Consider the following 20099-nt stretch of genomic DNA (forward strand, 5'->3'; position numbering starts at 1 on the left):
CTATAGTATATAGCGCTAAATAGTTGAATTAGAACTAACGAAATATTATTAAATATAACATGTATATAGTTCGAGGTTTGAGCTTATGAAATTGCATCTCAAGCCGTTCCATACATGAAACTGCAAATTAAATGCGAAATTTTAAATTGTAATTGAGAATTTATTCGTACGTTTTCAATTTATAATGAGCAATATATTGAGTATATCAATTATATATTATATCAATTCTATATCAATATTGTATCAAATATAATTATATTGAGTTATTTTTTTTTTATATATTTATTTTGTTACATTCTTGAAGCTCTTTTCTTATTGGAAATTATACAGGGTGGCCCATAAGTCAGTTGTCACTTGCAATATTTTAAGACGATATTTGTATAGAACAACGTGGAAGCCACTTTGAGCACCTATTGTAGGTTATATACTCTTTAAATTAATAATTAAAAATAAATAATAATAATTACATTAATAATATATAGTACTTTGTACAAATAAAGTATTTGTACTTTTCTGGTAACTTTGTATTTTCATTTCTGACAACTGACTTATGGGCCACCCCGTATATTAATTTAAACAAACTCTCCAATAATATAATTTTTTATTTTTGTGAGGCCTTTCGTACTCAATGAGAACATCTTCGGACCCACACAACTGAATATATTATTAACTCTTTTAGTTATTACTTTATTATTATTACTTGTATTCAGTTGTGTGGGTCCGAAGATGTTCTCATTGAGTACGACAGGCCTCACAAAAATAAAAACTTATATTATTGGAGAGTTTGTATAAATTAATATATCTATTTTGTTGAATACAAGTTTTTGTTTCATGCGTTAGTTAACTCTTCGTAATAATATGTAGATAAATATATCTTTAATTGAGAATTTCCCGTAATTTAAAACAGTGAAAAAACCAATAAAATTAATACTCAAAATTTTTAATCAATTTCGGTCCACGGTTTTTATTTTTAGTTTCTAGGTTTTAATTTTGAAACAAATTGTAACATTTTAATTTGGAGATGATTAGCGGAAGTACTGGTATATTAACAGTATGTACTAATGTAACACTATTAAACATTATTTTCTATTAAGTTCACATCTCACTAAAAAATTCTGTGATATACGTGAAAACAAAATCAGTTTTGTTCTTTCAATTTCGTTAAATTATATTTCAATTCCCATGTTGTTATTTACTCTGCAAATATCATTTGGAATTTAATTCGTAACTGTTGAAAATACATCAAATATATATTAATAAATTGCTTGAATATTTTATAAAATGATACATTTTAACTACCCATTTCTAGTAACTTGGAAGAAAAAATATGTCTCTAACTGATTAGAGACTTGACTAAAGGAATGAAAATACGTTTATATAGGCTTTGTTCAATAAATACTGCAATATTAAAAATGGAATGTGCTTTCTTATCCGTGGTCACCTGTGAAAACGTGAAGTGCGCCTTAGCCTCTGTAATAACGGTGACTTGGATGTCTTGGTGGGTATCGGCTCGCATGAGGACCTTCATGGTGGATGTGTAGAATAACACCGGCACCGGGGTAGCGACACTGCGACAACGATATGCGGCACGAGCCGTGATCTCCGCTATATAGCTAGCTGTGTCGCCCCACCACCGCGCTCGTGCACCACCGTCACATATCGTGATGTCACTATAATTACTTGCCTGCTGTCTGACTGTTTTTAATTTGCGTTTTAAGGGAAGACGTCTCGTATTAAATGTCAAACGTTATATTCAAGTCGGTGGTTTTTACGAATTTTCAATCGGTTCATGTCAAACTAAAGTTCGTTGCGTCACTGTCACTATCAACTTCGTATAAACCTGATTATTATAATAAATAATGTAAAAAGCAATGATGTATTACGGGTTCCTTAAGATTTATTATATGTCTTCTGTTTCTTGCAAAGTAATTTCTGAACGGTTTCCGGTTTATATATTGTGTAATGGAGTCAAATATTATCTCCTTCCCGCAGTTTTCTACGTAATACGTTAGTTTTGATGGAAGGCTATTGCATGTTCTTCGGAATTTAATTTTGAGTTATAAAAACGTATTCTTAAAACTCAGCTGTAGTGAAACTACCTTGAGTTTGATCCCCAAACACTTTTAGCCCATTTTTGGTAGTAGAAATACCGGAGTTGCCACGTTTTAAAAATATGGTTAATATTTCTTGAGTCTTCTTATAAACTGTGTAGAATGTTTGAGTGTTTAAACGATTTAATGTACAAAGAAGTAGTTTTTGACTTGATAACCAATACAAAAAAAATGGAAAAATAAGGGCTAAATTCAAGATGGCTGCCGATACGTACACGTCACGAAGTGATGTTCTGGTTTTTTAATGCCACAACTTTACAATTCGTAAACTGTCTGATAGCTTCTTTTTAGTATCAGTACGTATGGGATAGGCTTTAGACTTGACCACGCCGACCTTTGGGGCTCGGACTCGATAAATAAAGCGAGTGAGGTTGTTTGTCCGTAGCTCCGTTGCATGCGGAGTTAATTAATTTACTTGTAGTGACGATTGATTTGCTTGGGCGTTGGGCGCGCCCTTGTGCCTCGCGTCCATCACCGGCTCCCCGTGGGGAAGTAGGGAGTAGAGACAGCAATTAAGTAGATCATCAGTCGTTATTTTTGTGGCATTTGCCGCGTAAACAGGCTTAACAATTTATTTTGTTTTTAGATCGCGTTGAACACTTATGGGGAAGTCGAGGTCGGACGATTTTCACAACCAGTTTCGTACTTTTAGTCATCTAGGTTAACTCATTGTACCTGTACGTGTAAAGTTTGACATACCAACAACCCACCCACCGATATGCAGAACCTTGGTGTGTATGGAAGACAATGCCGAGTGCCCCAGTGAGTCAGGGAGCACCACCAGCAAGGTGATGGCGACCTCAGTCCGGGCGGGGCATTCCGCCGCCTACGAAACGGCCTTTTTTGAAAATTCCCGCCCTTCGCCGGGTGCCCTCGAAAATCGAGTGTTACATCACGCGTCGCCCTGGCTATCGCTGGATCTCGACGGGTCAAAGATCGCGGGTAGATTACACTATTGTTTTTCGCCAACACATTAACGCGTAGTCATTAGTTCTGGAAGAATAGTTTTCGTAATACCGTTACAGATTCTTGAGCATTATACAATATTGCTCTCATTTATCCGATTCATTAATATACTAAACACTAAAGTAATATTTCCATCGAATTACGCTAAAATGAAAATTTGCCATTTCACACATGACTAATAAGGTGGATCTCGACCTTGAGCAATTCCGATATTGGTTTTTCTTTTTTTAAATTTCCTCGGGACCTTTTTAGAGGAATAGAACACACTTTTACTTCAGTCAGCTTTAATCATCTCAATCAAGAATACCGTCATCAAAAAAGTTTATTATCGTACCAAAAGTTCATTCTTCAAAAATATGATTGAAGTTTGTGGTGTGCAAGAAAATTATGAATTGGTCGTTCAGTGTGTATTTGATACTAAAGCAGAAAGTTCAAATTCGGGCGACTTGAGTTGATGCTAAGTGTTTTGACGCGTTTGATATACATTTATAGGAATTCTCAGAACAATAAATATGTGTTAAATTGTATCATACATTAAATTTATTTGTAATTTTGTTCGCGTAACAGCAGTACCATTAAATGCCGGTAGCAGAACTGTAAATCGCTATTTCCGTTCTCTTCATTGTTATAATTTCTCACAATTTTCACTATATATTAAATATTACATTACAAGAACTGCATGTGTTTATATTTTGATCAAATTAGTAGATGTGAAATAAAGTGAAACAGCACTTATTATTTTAATGATTATTACATTTGAACAGTGTGAATGATTATTAGATTTGTCTACCATTTACCATCTTCAATATTATAATTATGCGTAATATTAAGATTCCGATGAGCCAGCTATAAAAGTGTGATAACTTAAGATTCAGTGCTAATCATGCGTCATATAATGCAACGTTATAAAAATAAAGTCACCATAATCTGTGAAAAATGGGTATTTATCATTGCGTAGAACTGATTAAAGAATTGTTACAAATGTTTGATATTGAATACAGTCCAGTATTCGGAGGTGTTCATTAATTATAAATACCGTATTGTCTAAATGTAAAAGTAAAGAATTTCTTTTATGAGACTTGCCTGAGGGCCATAAGAGGTGGTGTCAGAGGGCGAGAGCGCCTCTATGACGGACTGCACCAGGACAATCTTCATGTCTACCTGCTACCACACCGTGTGCCAGGACAATGTGACCGATATGGTGCACAAGTGCCGCTATATATCGGCTGCTGTTATGAAAAACTTCCCTTATCAATAATGGCCGCTTGATTGCGCGACCTACCCGCAATTAGGGCCCGTCTGTACACTCACGCCTTTGTCTTCTCAATCGCAAGTTGTTCCAGACAACCTATTTCCCCCCAATCAGTTCTCTCTTAAACCTTCAATACTTTATTTATTTATAAGCGTGAGTTGAGCTATTGATCAATCACGTTGCAAACGAATTAGATTCATGCGTTGCTACGAGAATACTGAACGATGTATCGATCCTCAGACTGAAAATATAGAATACAATGTTCTCTGTCAGGCGGACTCACCTGAGGGGCGTATGTGCGATGCTCGAAGTTGTCGATTGCGATGACGGCGGGGGGCGGTGTGACGACTTCCACCGGTGTCGTCACCTCTTCGCTCTTAGGCTTGACGTCGGTCATCTCCGGGAGTTTGGGGTAGTTCAGGAGCAGGTTGAGTTCCTTCTGTGCTCCAGGGTCCATCCGATTGAGATAGCGTTTGTGCTTGATGAGGGCGCAGGTGCTGCCCCCACTGGTGGCCACTGAAGCAGCCGAGGATGTCGTGGAGGAGACGGCGCTAGGGGAGGGTCGGTGGTGAGTGCTGTAGATGCGTGCGCCACCCCGTTCTATGATCTGAAGTTCGTCCTCCGACAAGTCTTCCTCGGACGCGGTCTGTAAAACAAACAGGAAATCGGTCAGAACAAGTCCTCCGGAGCTTAGTGGAGAGTACTCAAGCCTGAAATGATACAAAATAAGGTTTTCGATTGTAAAACTGACAAACATCAATCCAGTGTATGATCAACAATACTTTGTTACCTTACTAGGTAGAGTTTTTAACTTTAGGTAGGTTTAAAAGTTAATGAGAAAGCGTTTCTTTTTTGCAGAATTGCCAGTCCGATATAAACGTAATCAGTTACTTATGAGAGTAAGTTTAATTTTTTTAAATTATTTACAGTCTTTGTAGTCGCGAACTATATATTTATTTACGGAATTAAAGTAACAGAGATGAAAATTGGGTTTATCTCTAACAGAAACATGTTTTACCTGTAGGCAAACACACAACATGCGGTTGGAGCCCATGCCACGGCCTGAAACACCGAAACACTTACAGTATGTGCCCACACACGGGGAGTTGGCGACAACCGGTGGCTGTGGATGATAGCGCGGTCTGAGTGATACCTACGGCTTCCTCCCTGCCCGGTCCTCCGCAATCTACGCAATACCACCCCTCACTACCGCAACTCGCCCTGATTGGACCGTTCTTTTGTTATTTTAAGGTCATTGCCGTTGATTGTTTTGATTCTGCTGAACTTGTCGCTTCAGTCCATGCCCGTATTGAGCCAACAGCGCTATGCGATGGTTGGATCACTCCCTCAAGATGTCCACTTTTGGCTTTACGCTTTTCCTGACTTTAGATTTGGCATCATTGCTAAGGTTAACTCGTCCACTTTGAATTTTTTCAGAGCTCTTGTAATTTTTAATGCTTGTCGGTGTCTGACAGTCAGGATAAGTTACTTTAAATATAACAGACAAACGGATTTAGTCGTCTTTTATGATGTTTGGACTTTAGCCACCTGGTAGTTCGCGGTAAGATGAGGTGGCTGAGCGACTCGCCTTGTGTCAGTCTGTGGGATGTACGCGCCTGCAGGCCTTGCGGACACGGAAGACATCAAGGCTCCTGCGGCACAGTCCGTCATCCGCTGCTGTCACATTTGTCCCGAGCCCGGGTCTCCAGCGACAGCTGCGACAAACTGATGGTACCGCAGTAACTCCGCACGGTGAGACTGTGGTGTTACCTCACGGCTTGACGACGAGTCTTGTCGATTGGGCAACGACCTCATTTTACGGACGTCTCGGTAGCATACATTATTTTTGTATTGTTCCGATAAAATAGTTTCTGCTTTAGAGCAAAGGTCTTAAACTTGAGGTCACGGTCAAGGATTATCGGCGGCGAGTTCCCGATATGGACAATAAACTCGATAACAACCCTACTTGACTGACAGTTCAGAATTGCGTTATATTTGTACTTTCGGAACGAGTTAAAAATGATAGGTATAATTTGTGCACAAAACTATTGTATTTGCTATACGCTCGATTCTGCACGCTTTCTAAAAGACCATGGCCGTAATAGCTATAAAGACACGTTTATTAACATATATCTCGTAACGCAGACTCGTGCATATGATTTAGCAGCGCACTAAATCATAACTGAGTACCTGCATTGGATAGTTCAGAGGTTGTTCGGATGTTAAACCGAATTACTTGTCTCATTACTAGCGTCCTTGTTCTTATTGTCCATATGTATATACGCTGAGAATATTGGTAGCCGGTGAAATACGAGTAGATACGTGAGTCCAATGGAAGTGGTGAAACGCCAATTAGGATGCCTTTTATCCGGGCATATCGTCAATTATAAAGTGATTACATCAAGATGCCCCGAGGTAGTCGGTTAAATTTGTAGGGGTCTACTTTCCAAGTCACGTACTCTTTACAAAGAAAAATATTACATAGCCTCGATAGTATTTTAATATTTGCCAATTACTATAAAGTCATAGTGAAACAGTTGGCTGTAAAGCCTCATTTATGTAAGGTAAATTCGAACGGAAATCTTACATATATAAAATGTATGTACAAGAAACCTAAGCACTATTTAGTTTATTATGTATTTTAAATACATTTTAAATTGACTGTGTTTAAACAAATCATACGGAATGGAACCTTGTTAAAATTGGATTAAATTCAATAACACTCGAGACAGTACAGCTCATGTACAATTTTTGCAAATTCAATTTTTGAAAAATAAAAAAGTACAATAACAAATTATTTGGTCCGAATTGACTCGTAAATTTTAGGCAACTTCATACCAACTCAAGTTGTTCACGGAAATTCAATTTTAGGCTACTTCGTGATATTTGTAACTAAGTTATAACAAACTATGTATTGTTGTGGAATAAATATACTCAGCCAGTCTGCTGGTATATACTCAGCATGTGGTATACTCACGCAAGCTCCGATTGTTACCACTGTACCCGAACACTGAGACTACAATGCTGAGAGAACTGCAGGCGCGGGTCACGGATCTGAGAGATACCCTCTAGTACGTCATCCTCACATTTTATTGTAGATGTTGGTTAATTAGACTTTGGCATCATCACACGTGATATCCCTCTCGCTCCCAGATGACTTCGATTGTGGCGCTTTAATTTTGTTCTTTAAATCCATTCCGACTGGGATCACGTACTCTGGTCACTTCCTGGCATCGCTTAGATTATTACAGCCCACACACGCTCGTGTTATCCGAAGTGGGGTTGGAAGAATCGAGGTATAAAGGAGGCAGTAATTCTGAATAGACTGTAGCGGGACAGTTTTCTCTCTCTTTGCGTATAGAACTTCTTCCTTGTTCACGCATATTTAAATGTGCGTTAAATTGTGGTAGTAATAAACGTTATACTTGTTCTTGTATGAATTGTTATCGCGGTGTATCTTTTTTACGTGTTTATGTTTTACCGGTAAAAATATACTATAACTACGAACCATAAATCACAACTTATAAAAATTATTTCTAAACATCTTTATTTATTTTAGCATTGGAGTTACACAGTGGTTCAGTATTGGATATTTAAGTATTTTATTTTTTTACCAATTAAAGTCGTACATTCAACGTGTAAACGATATTAAATATATTATAGCTGTCAAATTGCAGGACAAATTCTATCCAGTTACAAAATAGAGATGTTTTGCATCTCGAGTGTGTTGGTAGCGGAATAGTCGCGATGATTATTTGAATGTTTTGTTGTGAAGAAATATACGATAGAATAGCTACCACTTTTTGTCGCCGGTACTCGTACACGGAGAAGGTGAAGGGTGTTTAGCAGTTAGCAAGTGCCGTAATGAGTGTTGACGACTAGACATAACTGAGAACAAGTGCCATGTGTGTACCTGAATGTCGCTGGCGGACCGAGTCGTGGCGGAAGTGTTGGTGAGGTTAGTTAGGGAGAAGATGTTGCAGGCGACTGAACCTGAGGCACTTCAACCCCTTCTCCTCATCCCCTCTCGATAAGTACCCGGTCACATGACAATCAATTGTCCTTCACCTCAATCTTTGGTGAAATGACTAAGAAAATTATACGGTCCGATGGAATGAAACTGTTTTCAATATATTTAACGCATAAATAATAATTTCAAATGACCGGTTCATTATTAAGTACCCTGTGAACATTTTCTTTCAAAACGAATACATCATATTTTGCATTAAATTTAACTAATTTCATTTTAACCAATTTATTTTTATATTGTAAAAATATATACACATTTTATTATATTATCATAACCATTAAAATGAACAGTAGTACGTTGTAAAAACTCTGGGACTAGTAGTGCCTGCAATGTTGTAAACGCAAAATCGCATCAGTGGTGTATCTGTATTGCCGCAGCACAAGTGAAGGCGTTTGGCGTAATTGTATTATACTCCGCTGCCGTTGTATAAACCAATTAAAATAGATATCAACTTTTATTCTATTAGTTACAACAGTAAAATAAAAAATTGTTGTGATAACTATTTGTTGTGATTTTAATTCATTATAATTTTTTTATCATTTAGTGTATCTTATGGGTTTTAAACGAAATTGATTAAAAATAAATTCAGTCACGACAGTTTCTTGTGATATTTATTTTGTAATTTAGTTTTCACGTATTAAACTGCGAAAATGATGTGACATTGATACTGATTTAAAACACTTTTTTAAAATTCCGTTCATGACTGGCATTACTGATTCTACCGTATTATAATTAAATTTTCATATTTGATTTCGTTCTATAGACCCTGTACATACGAGTGAAAGTGATGTTTTTGCACTCAGGTTTTGTCGCTCAATGACGACAATTAGCTCCTGTTGAGGCCCGGCTATCGGCATTAATTACTTGTCAGGAAGGTGTTACCGTTAAGAGGAAGGGAGTGGCCTCGCACCAAGGCTACCAGGAAACTTGAACAAATATGTATCGTTCGACAATTTCGCCAACTTTCTTTGAGTCCAATATCAGACTTTTGCAAAGGTTTGATACAATCCTTGATTACTTCATCGAGCTTCAGAACTGGTCTGACCCGATGTTGGTTCTAAAACGTTTGTGCAATGTACCACATTCCGTGTAACCTTTTGTTGTTGGAATTATTTAAAAAAAATGTTTAAATCATTGCTTTGTAAGATCATATCCATTAAGACAGAAAAATATGAAACCTGTGTTTGACGTTACACGATGAATTACAGGCATTTTAGGCAATTTGTAACCAGCCCCATATAAAATCGGCTGGTGGTGAATTCAAGTTCAGGGAGTCACTTAAAAAAGGTTTTTACTAAAGTAAATAACCTTAATTAATGAAAAAATTGTTTAAATTGTTGCTCAAGGAAAATAAAAAGGTGTCAACCCCCCTCCCACCACTGTCACTATTTAGGTACGGTACATAGAATAATAAATTCATATTCATAAGTGCAACAGTTTTTGTTTTGGGACGTCTACGTTGCTCTTAAATTCTTTTTTAAATGCCTACAAGTCATCGAGTGATTAACATATTTCCTGAATTCAAAAGGGTTTCTTCTTTAAGGACAGGTATTCCAACAGAAAATAGATTTTCCTCGTTAAATTAATCCAATTTTCAGTATCTATTGGCGTTTGTCAATTTAAACCAAACAACTCATTTCAGAAGTTCAAATAAACAATCTTTCATTCAGTTATGTAAAATATGTATTTCATGTTCAGCCCGGTGTCAGTGACTTAAGCATTATGTTGCCGACAGCTGTCAATCAAGAACAATTTCGCGATTCAAACTGGTGTAACTCTTTTTTTTGGGATAGGTGGTGCCTATGTAATGTTTTTCCCCCATCTCGAAAGAAAGAAAAAAAAAGTTACACCAGTTTGAATCGTGAAATTTTTCTTGATTGACAGCTGTAGGCAACAGATGACTGATTGAGCAGAAGATACGAGATTGTGGTGTGGTCATTGTTATATTTAGGAATCCGATATTCTTGAGATCACGTTGAGTGACATTTGTTCTGAGTAGAGATTGTAAAACACACAAGAGCGGGAATACCACGAATTGTCGGCTACGTGGGGGCACAGATTCCGCAGCTCGGGCCAATATAGTGTGTGTGTATGCTGCGCACAACATCCCACTCTCGGCAAATTTAGACTCTCTGTACGGTACGCAAATATAGAAACCGTGACTTGGCCGTGAACTGTCCCTCCCTCACACGGAGGCAGAAACCGTGTGGAACAGAACTACAGTACTGTTGTATAGTATTAGTACTTCCTCACAGTGCGGTTGAATTGTGGGATTTGCCGCTTGCAGTGTTAAACGTGTTTTCCTTCTGTAATACAAAACTTGACGAATAAAATAAGTAACTGTTAAACGCTGACATGACCGCTGTGGAATTGTTGAGCTAGACCACATGATGACGCACTCTGTGGTGGAATTCAGTTCACTTTGAGCAAGCCAGATGGTGGAGCGAATGCGCGACGCGTTAAACTCTGTGGTTCCACTTAGATTGTTTTTAACTTTACTCCATTTGTTGTACTCCTAACTATTATAACTGCATATTAACTGCATAATAATTTTAACCTAATTTGTAATTATGTGTTAGGTTAGTTATTTACCTGAAGAAGAGATCAGATTGCAGATCTCGAACCGTAGTGTTACTGTTTTTTGTTTCACTTAACGATGGCAAATGTCCGGAAAAAACCGTATATCCTTCACAATCCTTCCATCGTCAAAAATAAACTTCAAACAAAGAATGCATATTAACGGTGTTATACTAGTAATTAAGAGCCATCTGTAGTGAAACGACCTCGAGTTTTACTCCATAAGACCAATGTTTAGCCTTAAACACTGTTTCTTGGAAAGCCCTTATTTTTAGCAATACGATTGTGAGAAATATATGTTCTTTAATCATATAATTAATACGCATTCAAGTTGTTTCTTTTAAAATGTTACTGTGCATTATATAATTTTAAAGTATTCAAACGATAAATTATTAAAATGTTAAATTTTGTCCGAATAACCAATAACAATTCTTAACGAAATTACAAGCTTTCGAATCATCCATAAATCTGCGACAAAAATAAAGATCTTGGAACTGTTTGAAGTCCAGTTGTTCTTATGTGGCTAAAACAAGATGGCCGCCTTACAACCAGCTCTGACAGCATTTGTTGAACAACCAGCCTTCTCTTTTGTCGATTGAGTGGAAAGTTCAACCACAACTCAAAAAATATATTTTTTTTTTAACCAAGTGAAAATTGTAATACCGAATCGCAAAGTGATTTCTTGTGTATAGTGGTGGAGTACGTGGACGAGGCACGCCCACACTGTTCCAGATAGTATCTTATCAAAGTAAGTGTATATTCACTGTAACAAGTGTACGCTTGTGCCAGCTCCATAAATAGCGTCATATAAAGTTGCCCCCTGACCCGGGCTATTTTCGCGACTTAATTTCACTACCAAGGAGCGCGTTGTTGGTTGGCGGGAGAGGACGCCAGCATTGTTGTGGGTTCACGGCCAAGGTCTAACTTGCCACGCCCTAAAATGTCGCAGGGCAGTTTTGCTCGCTTACCTTCGGTTTAAACATTTGCTCAAAGTTAAAAAAAGTCGACTTAAAAGAAAAAAAAACCGCTAGTGGTACTTTTTGATCAAGCGTATGAGATCGCTATAAGTGTATAATTTATTGTACCATAGTGTTTTGAAAGTGTTAAACATAAAAAACTAACATAAGTGAACATAAACTACAATTAGGAAACATAAACTAACTTTACAAAAGCATTCAAAATTTAATCCCTACGGTTTATATATAACACTGAAATATATGACCGCTGTGTATTCTGCCCAGACGAATGTGTCAGACTCAAAACTCCATAAGTTATAGTGAACTAGAGTTATAGTTGTGGCGTGACGTCATATGACACGTGACCGTCCGTGTATTAGATCGGTATCTTTACAATAGCCGGCCTGAACTCTCCGAGTACAGCAATATGTAAGACCGGAACTGATACTGTATCTAAACCAATAACGCCGCCATTTTCCGCACTGTTTCTGTTATCAGCGTTGATAACGGGGTTCTCTCAGTATTGGCGTGTAATCTCGTCTCCCATTCCCAAGCTAATGAAGTACTTGTCAAGGGGTACGTTGCTCCCATATGGAACGTTACATAATACAAGTTGATAAGGGTACAACAATGTAACGTAATCTATCGTATTTCGATACAAGTAATTCATGCCACAGTGGTGGTTTTTTATAATTAATGTCTAATAAAGATGATTAAATCTGAATAAATTATATTATAAATAAAATATTGTTAGCTACAAATAGAAATATTAGCTAATTTCATGGACACGTACACATTTTTGAACTGTACTACGTTAAAGCACAATGTAGTCAATGTAATAAGGTATTGTTGTAAAACGATATTTATTGGTATTTCCTGTTTTAAGTAACTGTTATTTTAAAATACCTATACACAGATTTTGTTTACAAATTTATGTAACTCCGGTATTACTAAAGTGTTATATAAATAATCAACTTCATAAAAAGATTTTTTGACTTAAATCCTAAACATCCCGTTTTATTTTAAGAGTATTGTGTTGTGTACATATGTACAATAAAAATACATGTAAAGTGGTAATCCACTACACAAGTGTTTATGGAAAATTGCAAAATCATTAATAAAAGTACAACTGAAAATATGAATTTTGAAATAATCTGAATTTCTCAATACAGTAATAGTTATACTCATCCCAATGAAACAAATCCAATAATTTATTATTGTTTGTTAAATACACAATTTGAAATGATAATTCGATCCAAAGTACTATGAACAATAAAGTGTACGTACAATCACGTAAAAGTTTATATAAAATGTTAGTCACAAATATAGAATAAAATGTTTATAGACCTGTAAACTGCTAACGAAAGCCATGTTGTTGCGGCGGACCGGCTCCTTCCTTCTGATCCAGTCGAACATGTCGCGAGTAAACAATGAAGGCAAGTGAGGCAAGGTAAGGCAAGTAAGCACGCTAAACACTCAACCACAGTTGACTTGTCTACTGAGTGAGTCGCGCCGCTCGCCCGCGCACTTATATACAACAGGTACGCACACCGGCACGGTACTACCCGACCTACAAACATCGACCGCCACCACACTACATTGCATCATTTTCTTTTTTCAATTGTGGGTTTTTTGTTCGATTTTGCGTTTTATCTTTTACTTTAATCGCAAATAATGATTACCTCCCTTTCTTGATGGGTTTGAAAAAAATTCTTATTAATGATGAAATTTAATATTTGTTTACAGAACATTCGCAGGTAATGCCTTTTTTTTAATTTCAACACATTATCTGCAACGTTTCGTCGTCGTCAAGTGATCTAAAATAGATACATATTCAGGAACTCAGCATTAGGTGAATGACTTAAAGACTGCGTTTCGGTGATTCAGTTCAGAGAAATCATTGATTACTGTACGAGAGAAGAGGTCAGGCGCAATGTGTTGCACTGTGAACCGTACCGCGCGCCGACCTTTCCCACTCTCAACCGCTTTCCGCAGCCACTCTCTAGCGGGTAACTTGGACTCGGGTCCCGCTGGAGTGCTATACACTAATTGAAACGAATTTAAATTATGAAATTGAATTCCAGTTTGTGGCCCAAGAAATTTCCGAAATGCCGACTCAATTTTGGCGAACACATTGAAAGTCACGTGTCACCATGATTGCTAAATATAAAGTGCAGTTTGGACATGTTTAATTGGTAAATGTATTATGTTATGTTAAGATTGGGAGCAATGTGGCTGGCGGACTTGATGGTCTAATTCAATTATTGAAGGTAGGATTTTGAGAACGATTTCAGGAAATCATTTATATGAGCTGACGCATCAACAACCCTTTTCGTGCTGTGAAATCTTGTAAACGTTTTCACCGAAGACAATCCAGACCAACACGTCTTATTGAAATCAATGACAAGGACCAGTCATTACATGCATTATTGTTACGCTTGGTCCCGTCAAGTTTACGTCATGTCGCCTTCAGGTTATGAAGGGATGGAAATGCGGATGGGAAACCTAATTTCAAGAACCAAACAATTTGGCCTAAGCCGGAATCTCGGTGGTTCGGAGTCTATGTAAAAACCCTCGGATTTATTAAAATATCCATCCAAAAATTCGTTAGGCAGTATCTAGGTTTCACTTCTTCAGCAATTTAACGTTTCACGATTGTCTTATTAATTATTGATTAACCGATAATTATTAATAAATTAATTCACTTTTCTTTCATTACGTAATTTAAAATATTTCTAAGTTGGTTATTATTGGTTTGATTCTCCTTTGGGTGTGTATAATAATATCAAATGAATACGTTGTTATGTATTTCAAAATTACCCACCCCCTAAGGGAATAATTAAGGGGGTAAGCCCCATGATGGTAGAGGAGGAAAACTGCCCCTGTTTGCTGTTGTCGCCCGTCGAGTAACACCGTAAAGTTAAAGGTTTTTCTTACCTACAAAATAAACGAGACAAATAAGACATCTGACCATATGGTTTTCCTTTTGAACAAAGGTAAGTTTCTGCACTAGAGAGCTTTAATTTTCACCATTTCTGTGAACAAAAAAATTTAAAAAACCATATTTCATTCGATAAGGTTGCTGTTGTAAAAGTGAAATCCTTTACTTGTAGGGGAGGGGAAGGGGTAAATATTTTTTCGTGGATAAAACTGAATAAACTAAAAGCGTGATGTAGTTTTACGTACATAAAAAATGTTATATTTGAACTAGTTATGTCAAATACCATTCAACTTTGGAATTTGTTCGAACAAGAATAATCTGTGATGTGTTAGTAGGCTGTATGTGACTGTTATTTATTGCAAGGGCGTATCAGATTGAATAATTAGTTTGTATTACAGGACATAGTGTGGTTTTAGTTGTTGATATTCAAGGAGCCGGGAGCTAATTTGTATTAATAAACACAATCAAGTTTTTCGTGAAATCGGTAGAGGAATATTCCCTAAGAAGAAATTTGGTCGTCAGTCTCGTAACTTGTGGTGGGGATCGAAATGGGAAGGTACTACAGGGTTAAAATATTAAAGAACTATTTTTCTCGGATCAAACTTTTCTTAACTGGACACACTTAAAATATAAAAAGACTAAAAGGTGCCACTCAGCCAAAAGGTTGGAAGCTTGACGTTGAGTTTCGTGTCTGATGGTTTTAAGTGTATCGAGCTAATAATGTTATCTAAGAAAAGTATTATTGTTTGATATTTTGAACCCATTTAATGCCCTCCCATTTCTGCCCCGACCCAAATTATTACGGTTAACGATCGATTTCTTTCTTAGAGGAAATTCTTTTGTCGATTTCACGAAAAACGAGAAACTTTGTAATACATTGCGAATAATAGGCTCTGAAGTCTTGGGCTATAGGGATTGCTTGTGCATAATCTGTAAGAATGTTTATTTTGATTCGTAGCCGAATAATAATCTGATGTGTTTTGGGATAGTACATCATGCCTTATCATGTTTCGGTTTAGATGTTTGTGATGCGGATAAGATTTGTTTAATATTTAGATGTTTAATATACTGTTTTTGTGACGTGCACCTGTAAAATACTATTCGTTCGCATATTTTGCAGTGAAATTGCGTACCAACTTAGCGAACGTACGGTGTTTAATCAGCTGGTAGTTCGTACGTTAACCTTGGCTAGGCCCCTGTACACGTACACGTCATTTATTGCATTTACTTCGTTTACCTCCGTGAAATCCTAATGTTCCATTATGTATTGTACTGTTTTATCAATGTCACAGATAACGTATATGAGGTTACTCAGTTATTGTTGTCAACAACAAAACCAATATTTGAGATGTTTTTCTGTATAGCCTAATCGTCTTTGATCACAATGTGAATATACAATTGCAGGATAACATGTTATTTTTCCTCGTTGGACTTGAATGACGTTTAGAATTTGTTTAATCGTTTTTATCATTGTGTCAATAAAGTAAATGTAATGTAGGCAAATGTAAGTATAATTCATTTATATTGTAACGTTATTATTATGGACACGACTGGTCCTTCCTGAAATCCTGTCTTTATCTATCAGTCTGTGTGATAACGCTTGGTAGAAAGGTCCAAGAGACTTGAAACTTGGGGCAAAAGGTCGAAGGGCAGCAAAGAAACAAGTATAGCTCTAACATCTTTGCAACGGACTTATAGGTAACCACGGTTTGTAAAGAGAAAAAAATGCAGAATAAGAATATTAGTGAACAAAGAGTGTGATGTAAAGTTCGTGTGACATGTTTCAAAGTGTTCAGTACACATGTAATGAATTTAATTTGTTGGTAGAAAGATTGGAACATTTTACTTTGCTAAGAATATCGTTACTTTCTCTCGAGCGCTTCAATTCTCGGTTGTTTTGTTTTATTTTGAAAGTTAATGTGTTTGTATTCATCCACCACTTCATTTGCGAATTGTCGATAATGAATATGTTCGTAAATTAAATTTAAAAATAATTTGTATTCAATACTACTGTAGCTACTGTACAAGTCCGTACAGGTTCATATTTGCCTCATGGACCCATCAGCGGGCAAGTGGCAAGTTTACTTATGTGGTGCCATTTTATATGATGTTATGTCTCGTAGAAATTGTGTCAGTCCCGGAAATTTCCTTTGTAAATTCTTCCAGAACTGCCCTAAAAATCTTCCTTTCTTAACGATGTTTTCACCGTGTGTATATTTTTACTTACCAAGTTCATCTTGGCTATCTCGTTGCGAAAGAAGAAGACACTCGGGGCGATCCGCAACATGATTTTCTCAAGTGGAAGACGCCGCGTGTTCCCGATAAGATATGTGAACGGTGCGGTGCAGGTGTGTAGAGGTGTGTGAGGGGGCCCGTCGTGACGTCACGGCGAGCTCGGCCTCTGATTGGCCCGACTGTTGGCAAGGCTGCGGGAGTGTCTGTGACGTAACGCTGCGCTGTGCGGCGTGGCACGACTCTCCGCGGCCTGGCAGTGGGTGTGTCATCCCGTCACGTAGCTTCTGCTGACAAATACTTGGTCGCCGCCGCCAAAACCCAGTCGGATTTCTGGGAATAAATGTTCTTGTCCTGCTTGCGACACCAGCTGATAACTGTTTGAACATATTTCATCATGCATGTAGCTCGAGCCAGCAGTCTAAATATTGTGTTACTCCCTTTTTGTTTTGACTGACAGTTGACATTCGGTACGCTGACTTCCCACGTCAAGGTATTCAGCTACACATTCTTTCAAAAATGTGCTGAAGTTGTTTTTGCCAAGTGTATGGCATCTTTGTTTGAAGTTTGTTTTTGACGATGGAAGGATTGTGAAGGAATAGGATTTTTTCCGGAAATTTTGCCATAGTTCAGTGATACAAAGAATTATTATCATTTATGGGATCGTTATAAAAATATATTTTCTAAATTTTCTCTTGTAGTATGTACTGAATACGGCTTTTGAAATAAAATAGAAATCGTCGAAGTTGTGTATTAAAACTAGTTAGAACACGTAGAATGAGCGAAAATCACTTCCTCAAAATTGCTTAAATTCAGACATCATAAAAGGTTACATGAGAAATGTAAGGTAATACTCACTAAACAGTTTTTGCTTAAAGACGAATGCGAAATAAATATCAAGAGCCTACATATTTACAGATTAGGCTTACCTGCAATAAAATTTCCATCTTTACCGTAGTAGATGTGTTGAACATCTAATTTATATTATTTTATACTTATCCCACCGTTTGTATTTACGGATGTTTCAAATATAAAACAGAACGAAACGTAGAATTGCGCTTTACAAAATTGATCACGAATAATTCATCTTTCTAATAAAGTTGTTAACTAAACTTTATACAGTATTTTACAAATGCTATAAAACTGGTAACCTGTATGTGCTAGAATCGTTTCAGTGGAAGCAGATATATTTCAAGTAATCGCCGCGATGTATGGGAGATATTTTGCAAAACATGGCCTGGACGAAATTGTGTTAATTGACTAACTCCGAAGTAGTTGAAAACTCTTGTTTGGCGATTGTTATCGGCTGTCTCCACATTCTTCTACATACTTTATGTTTGTTGCAGTTCAGTTTCTTGAGATTACCCAACCCTTTTTGAGGGGATTTGGTAGAAAATGATGGTGGAAATGGTGTGTGTGTGTCTAGGAATAAAAATTAAAAAGGAATAAAACCATTTTTTAAATGTAAAAGCTGTTGTTTAGGTTGATCCTGAACCAGAGGTGGCACTATTTCGCTAGTACTTTGTTTTGCTGGTCATAAAAGAGCCAATTATTAATAAACGTTCAATTCCAATTGTCTACGATTATACGAGTCCAATTAGACGCCACCGTCAGATGCAATGTTTTTCTTCATCTTCGAAGAAAATGGCACTAACGTCAGTCAAGAAATTACAAGGTAGACTTAAACAAAGGCTAAACACAAGCCTCAATCAAGTATTTCTTTTGAGTTTCTTCCTGTGTCATTAACAAAACTGGTTGCAGAAGCCTTGATCCTGCAGCGGCCTTGGATTCTTTTGTTTAGTTACAAATAAACTACTTCGACGACAAGCACGCAACTTCCACGTAAAGCCATCCATGGCTACGCGGCGTGTGAGAATCGTTCCGGAGAGTGAACAGTAGGCTACACTACAGCTACCCAAGTGTAACCATAACTACGAGATGACTAATATTGTAATTAATGCCTTTGATTGCTATAAAACAAAATGCCTTTTTAGGGTTAAACATTAACACTGGTACTAAGTTGATGGTGTTTCTGCATGATAAATATATATTTTTTCAAAGTATTGTAGGTGATTTAGTTAGTAAAAATTTTAACATTTACAATAAATACCTACAACAACTTTAGGGGTGCCAAACTTTGTAAGTGGATCTTCCAGAAATAATTGTTCTTATAATTCATAATTGTCTATAAAGACTGGTGAGATATAGTGTTATTGGTGTAATAAAATATCAGCGCTTTAGCTCGTGTGTTAATTATTACTAGTTTAATGGCTAAGTACATCTTTATTGCTATAATTTAAAATTACGTTGTTATCCTTATAAGTTAATGCAAGAAAATTAATACATTGAGTTAATTTAGTTTTAAATGTGTAAAAATATAGGATGGAATGAAAACTGTTTATATAAATAATCCCAACTCAGCCGTACCTGGCACAAATACGAGTATATTCGGGGGTTGTGACGTTCTGTTGGGCATCAAAGAGGGTTGTTGGCTACACGATGACCGGACGTTAGGTGGCTACACGGTGACCGGACGTTAGGTGGCGTCCTGACTGAACGGTGTTAAGAGCGGCCACATGGTTCCGCGATGTGACGTTACTGTGTGGAAAAGTTGTAAAATATTCCATCAGGATTTGGACGTGACGTGAGTTTATGCCACCGGTTAAGATGAAACACGATTTCTGTTGAGATAAATCCTTTTTAGAACTAAGGCCAAATTTATGGTTATTATGGATGCAATTTATAAAACTTTATTGTATGTTTTTCAAGCAAATTTAGACATTATGGTACAATCTTAAATTGTGCAAGCTGTTTTGTATGACATAAATGATGAACATTATTTAGATATGTTCCTTATATAATCAAGTTAAGAATAAAAAATACACTGAAAAAATTAAAAATATTTAAATTTTTTGATATTTTGTAGATTGTTAGTTTGGATGGAATATTTTTTCCTTATAATTCCAGGAGACAATTCTTTTCTTTGAACTGCAGAATGTTTTAGTTTTTCTCCCCAGGGGATTGATACATCCTT

The 20099-nt window shown here is 36.8% G+C and overlaps 2 protein-coding genes across 8 annotated transcripts in view; one reads left to right on the forward strand and one right to left on the reverse strand.

The window, feature by feature from the left end:
• Window positions 1–20099, forward strand: part of LOC124362693 (RING-box protein 2) — a 127466-nt gene that overhangs the window by 17310 nt on the left and 90057 nt on the right. The gene's annotated exons all lie outside the window — the stretch shown is intronic.
• The window catches only part of LOC124362692 (facilitated trehalose transporter Tret1-2 homolog), a 42184-nt gene that overhangs the window by 6937 nt on the left and 15148 nt on the right, over window positions 1–20099 (reverse strand). For 2 of the 7 annotated variants that reach the window (XM_046817397.1, XM_046817398.1), the window contains exon 2: window positions 4613–4975. In XM_046817397.1, the coding sequence (XP_046673353.1) occupies window positions 4613–4975 (363 nt within the window). Of the gene's footprint in view, window positions 1–1441; window positions 1597–4160; window positions 4283–4612; window positions 4976–7306; window positions 7402–13239; window positions 13404–17060; window positions 17136–20099 lie in introns of those variants that run through there. The other 5 variants (XM_046817400.1, XM_046817399.1, XM_046817401.1 and 2 more) reach the window with 5 other exon arrangements.

The sequence above is a fragment of the Homalodisca vitripennis genome, chromosome 5 (assembly GCF_021130785.1).
Source record: "Homalodisca vitripennis isolate AUS2020 chromosome 5, UT_GWSS_2.1, whole genome shotgun sequence".
In the NCBI taxonomy this organism is placed as follows: Eukaryota; Metazoa; Arthropoda; class Insecta; order Hemiptera; family Cicadellidae; genus Homalodisca; species Homalodisca vitripennis.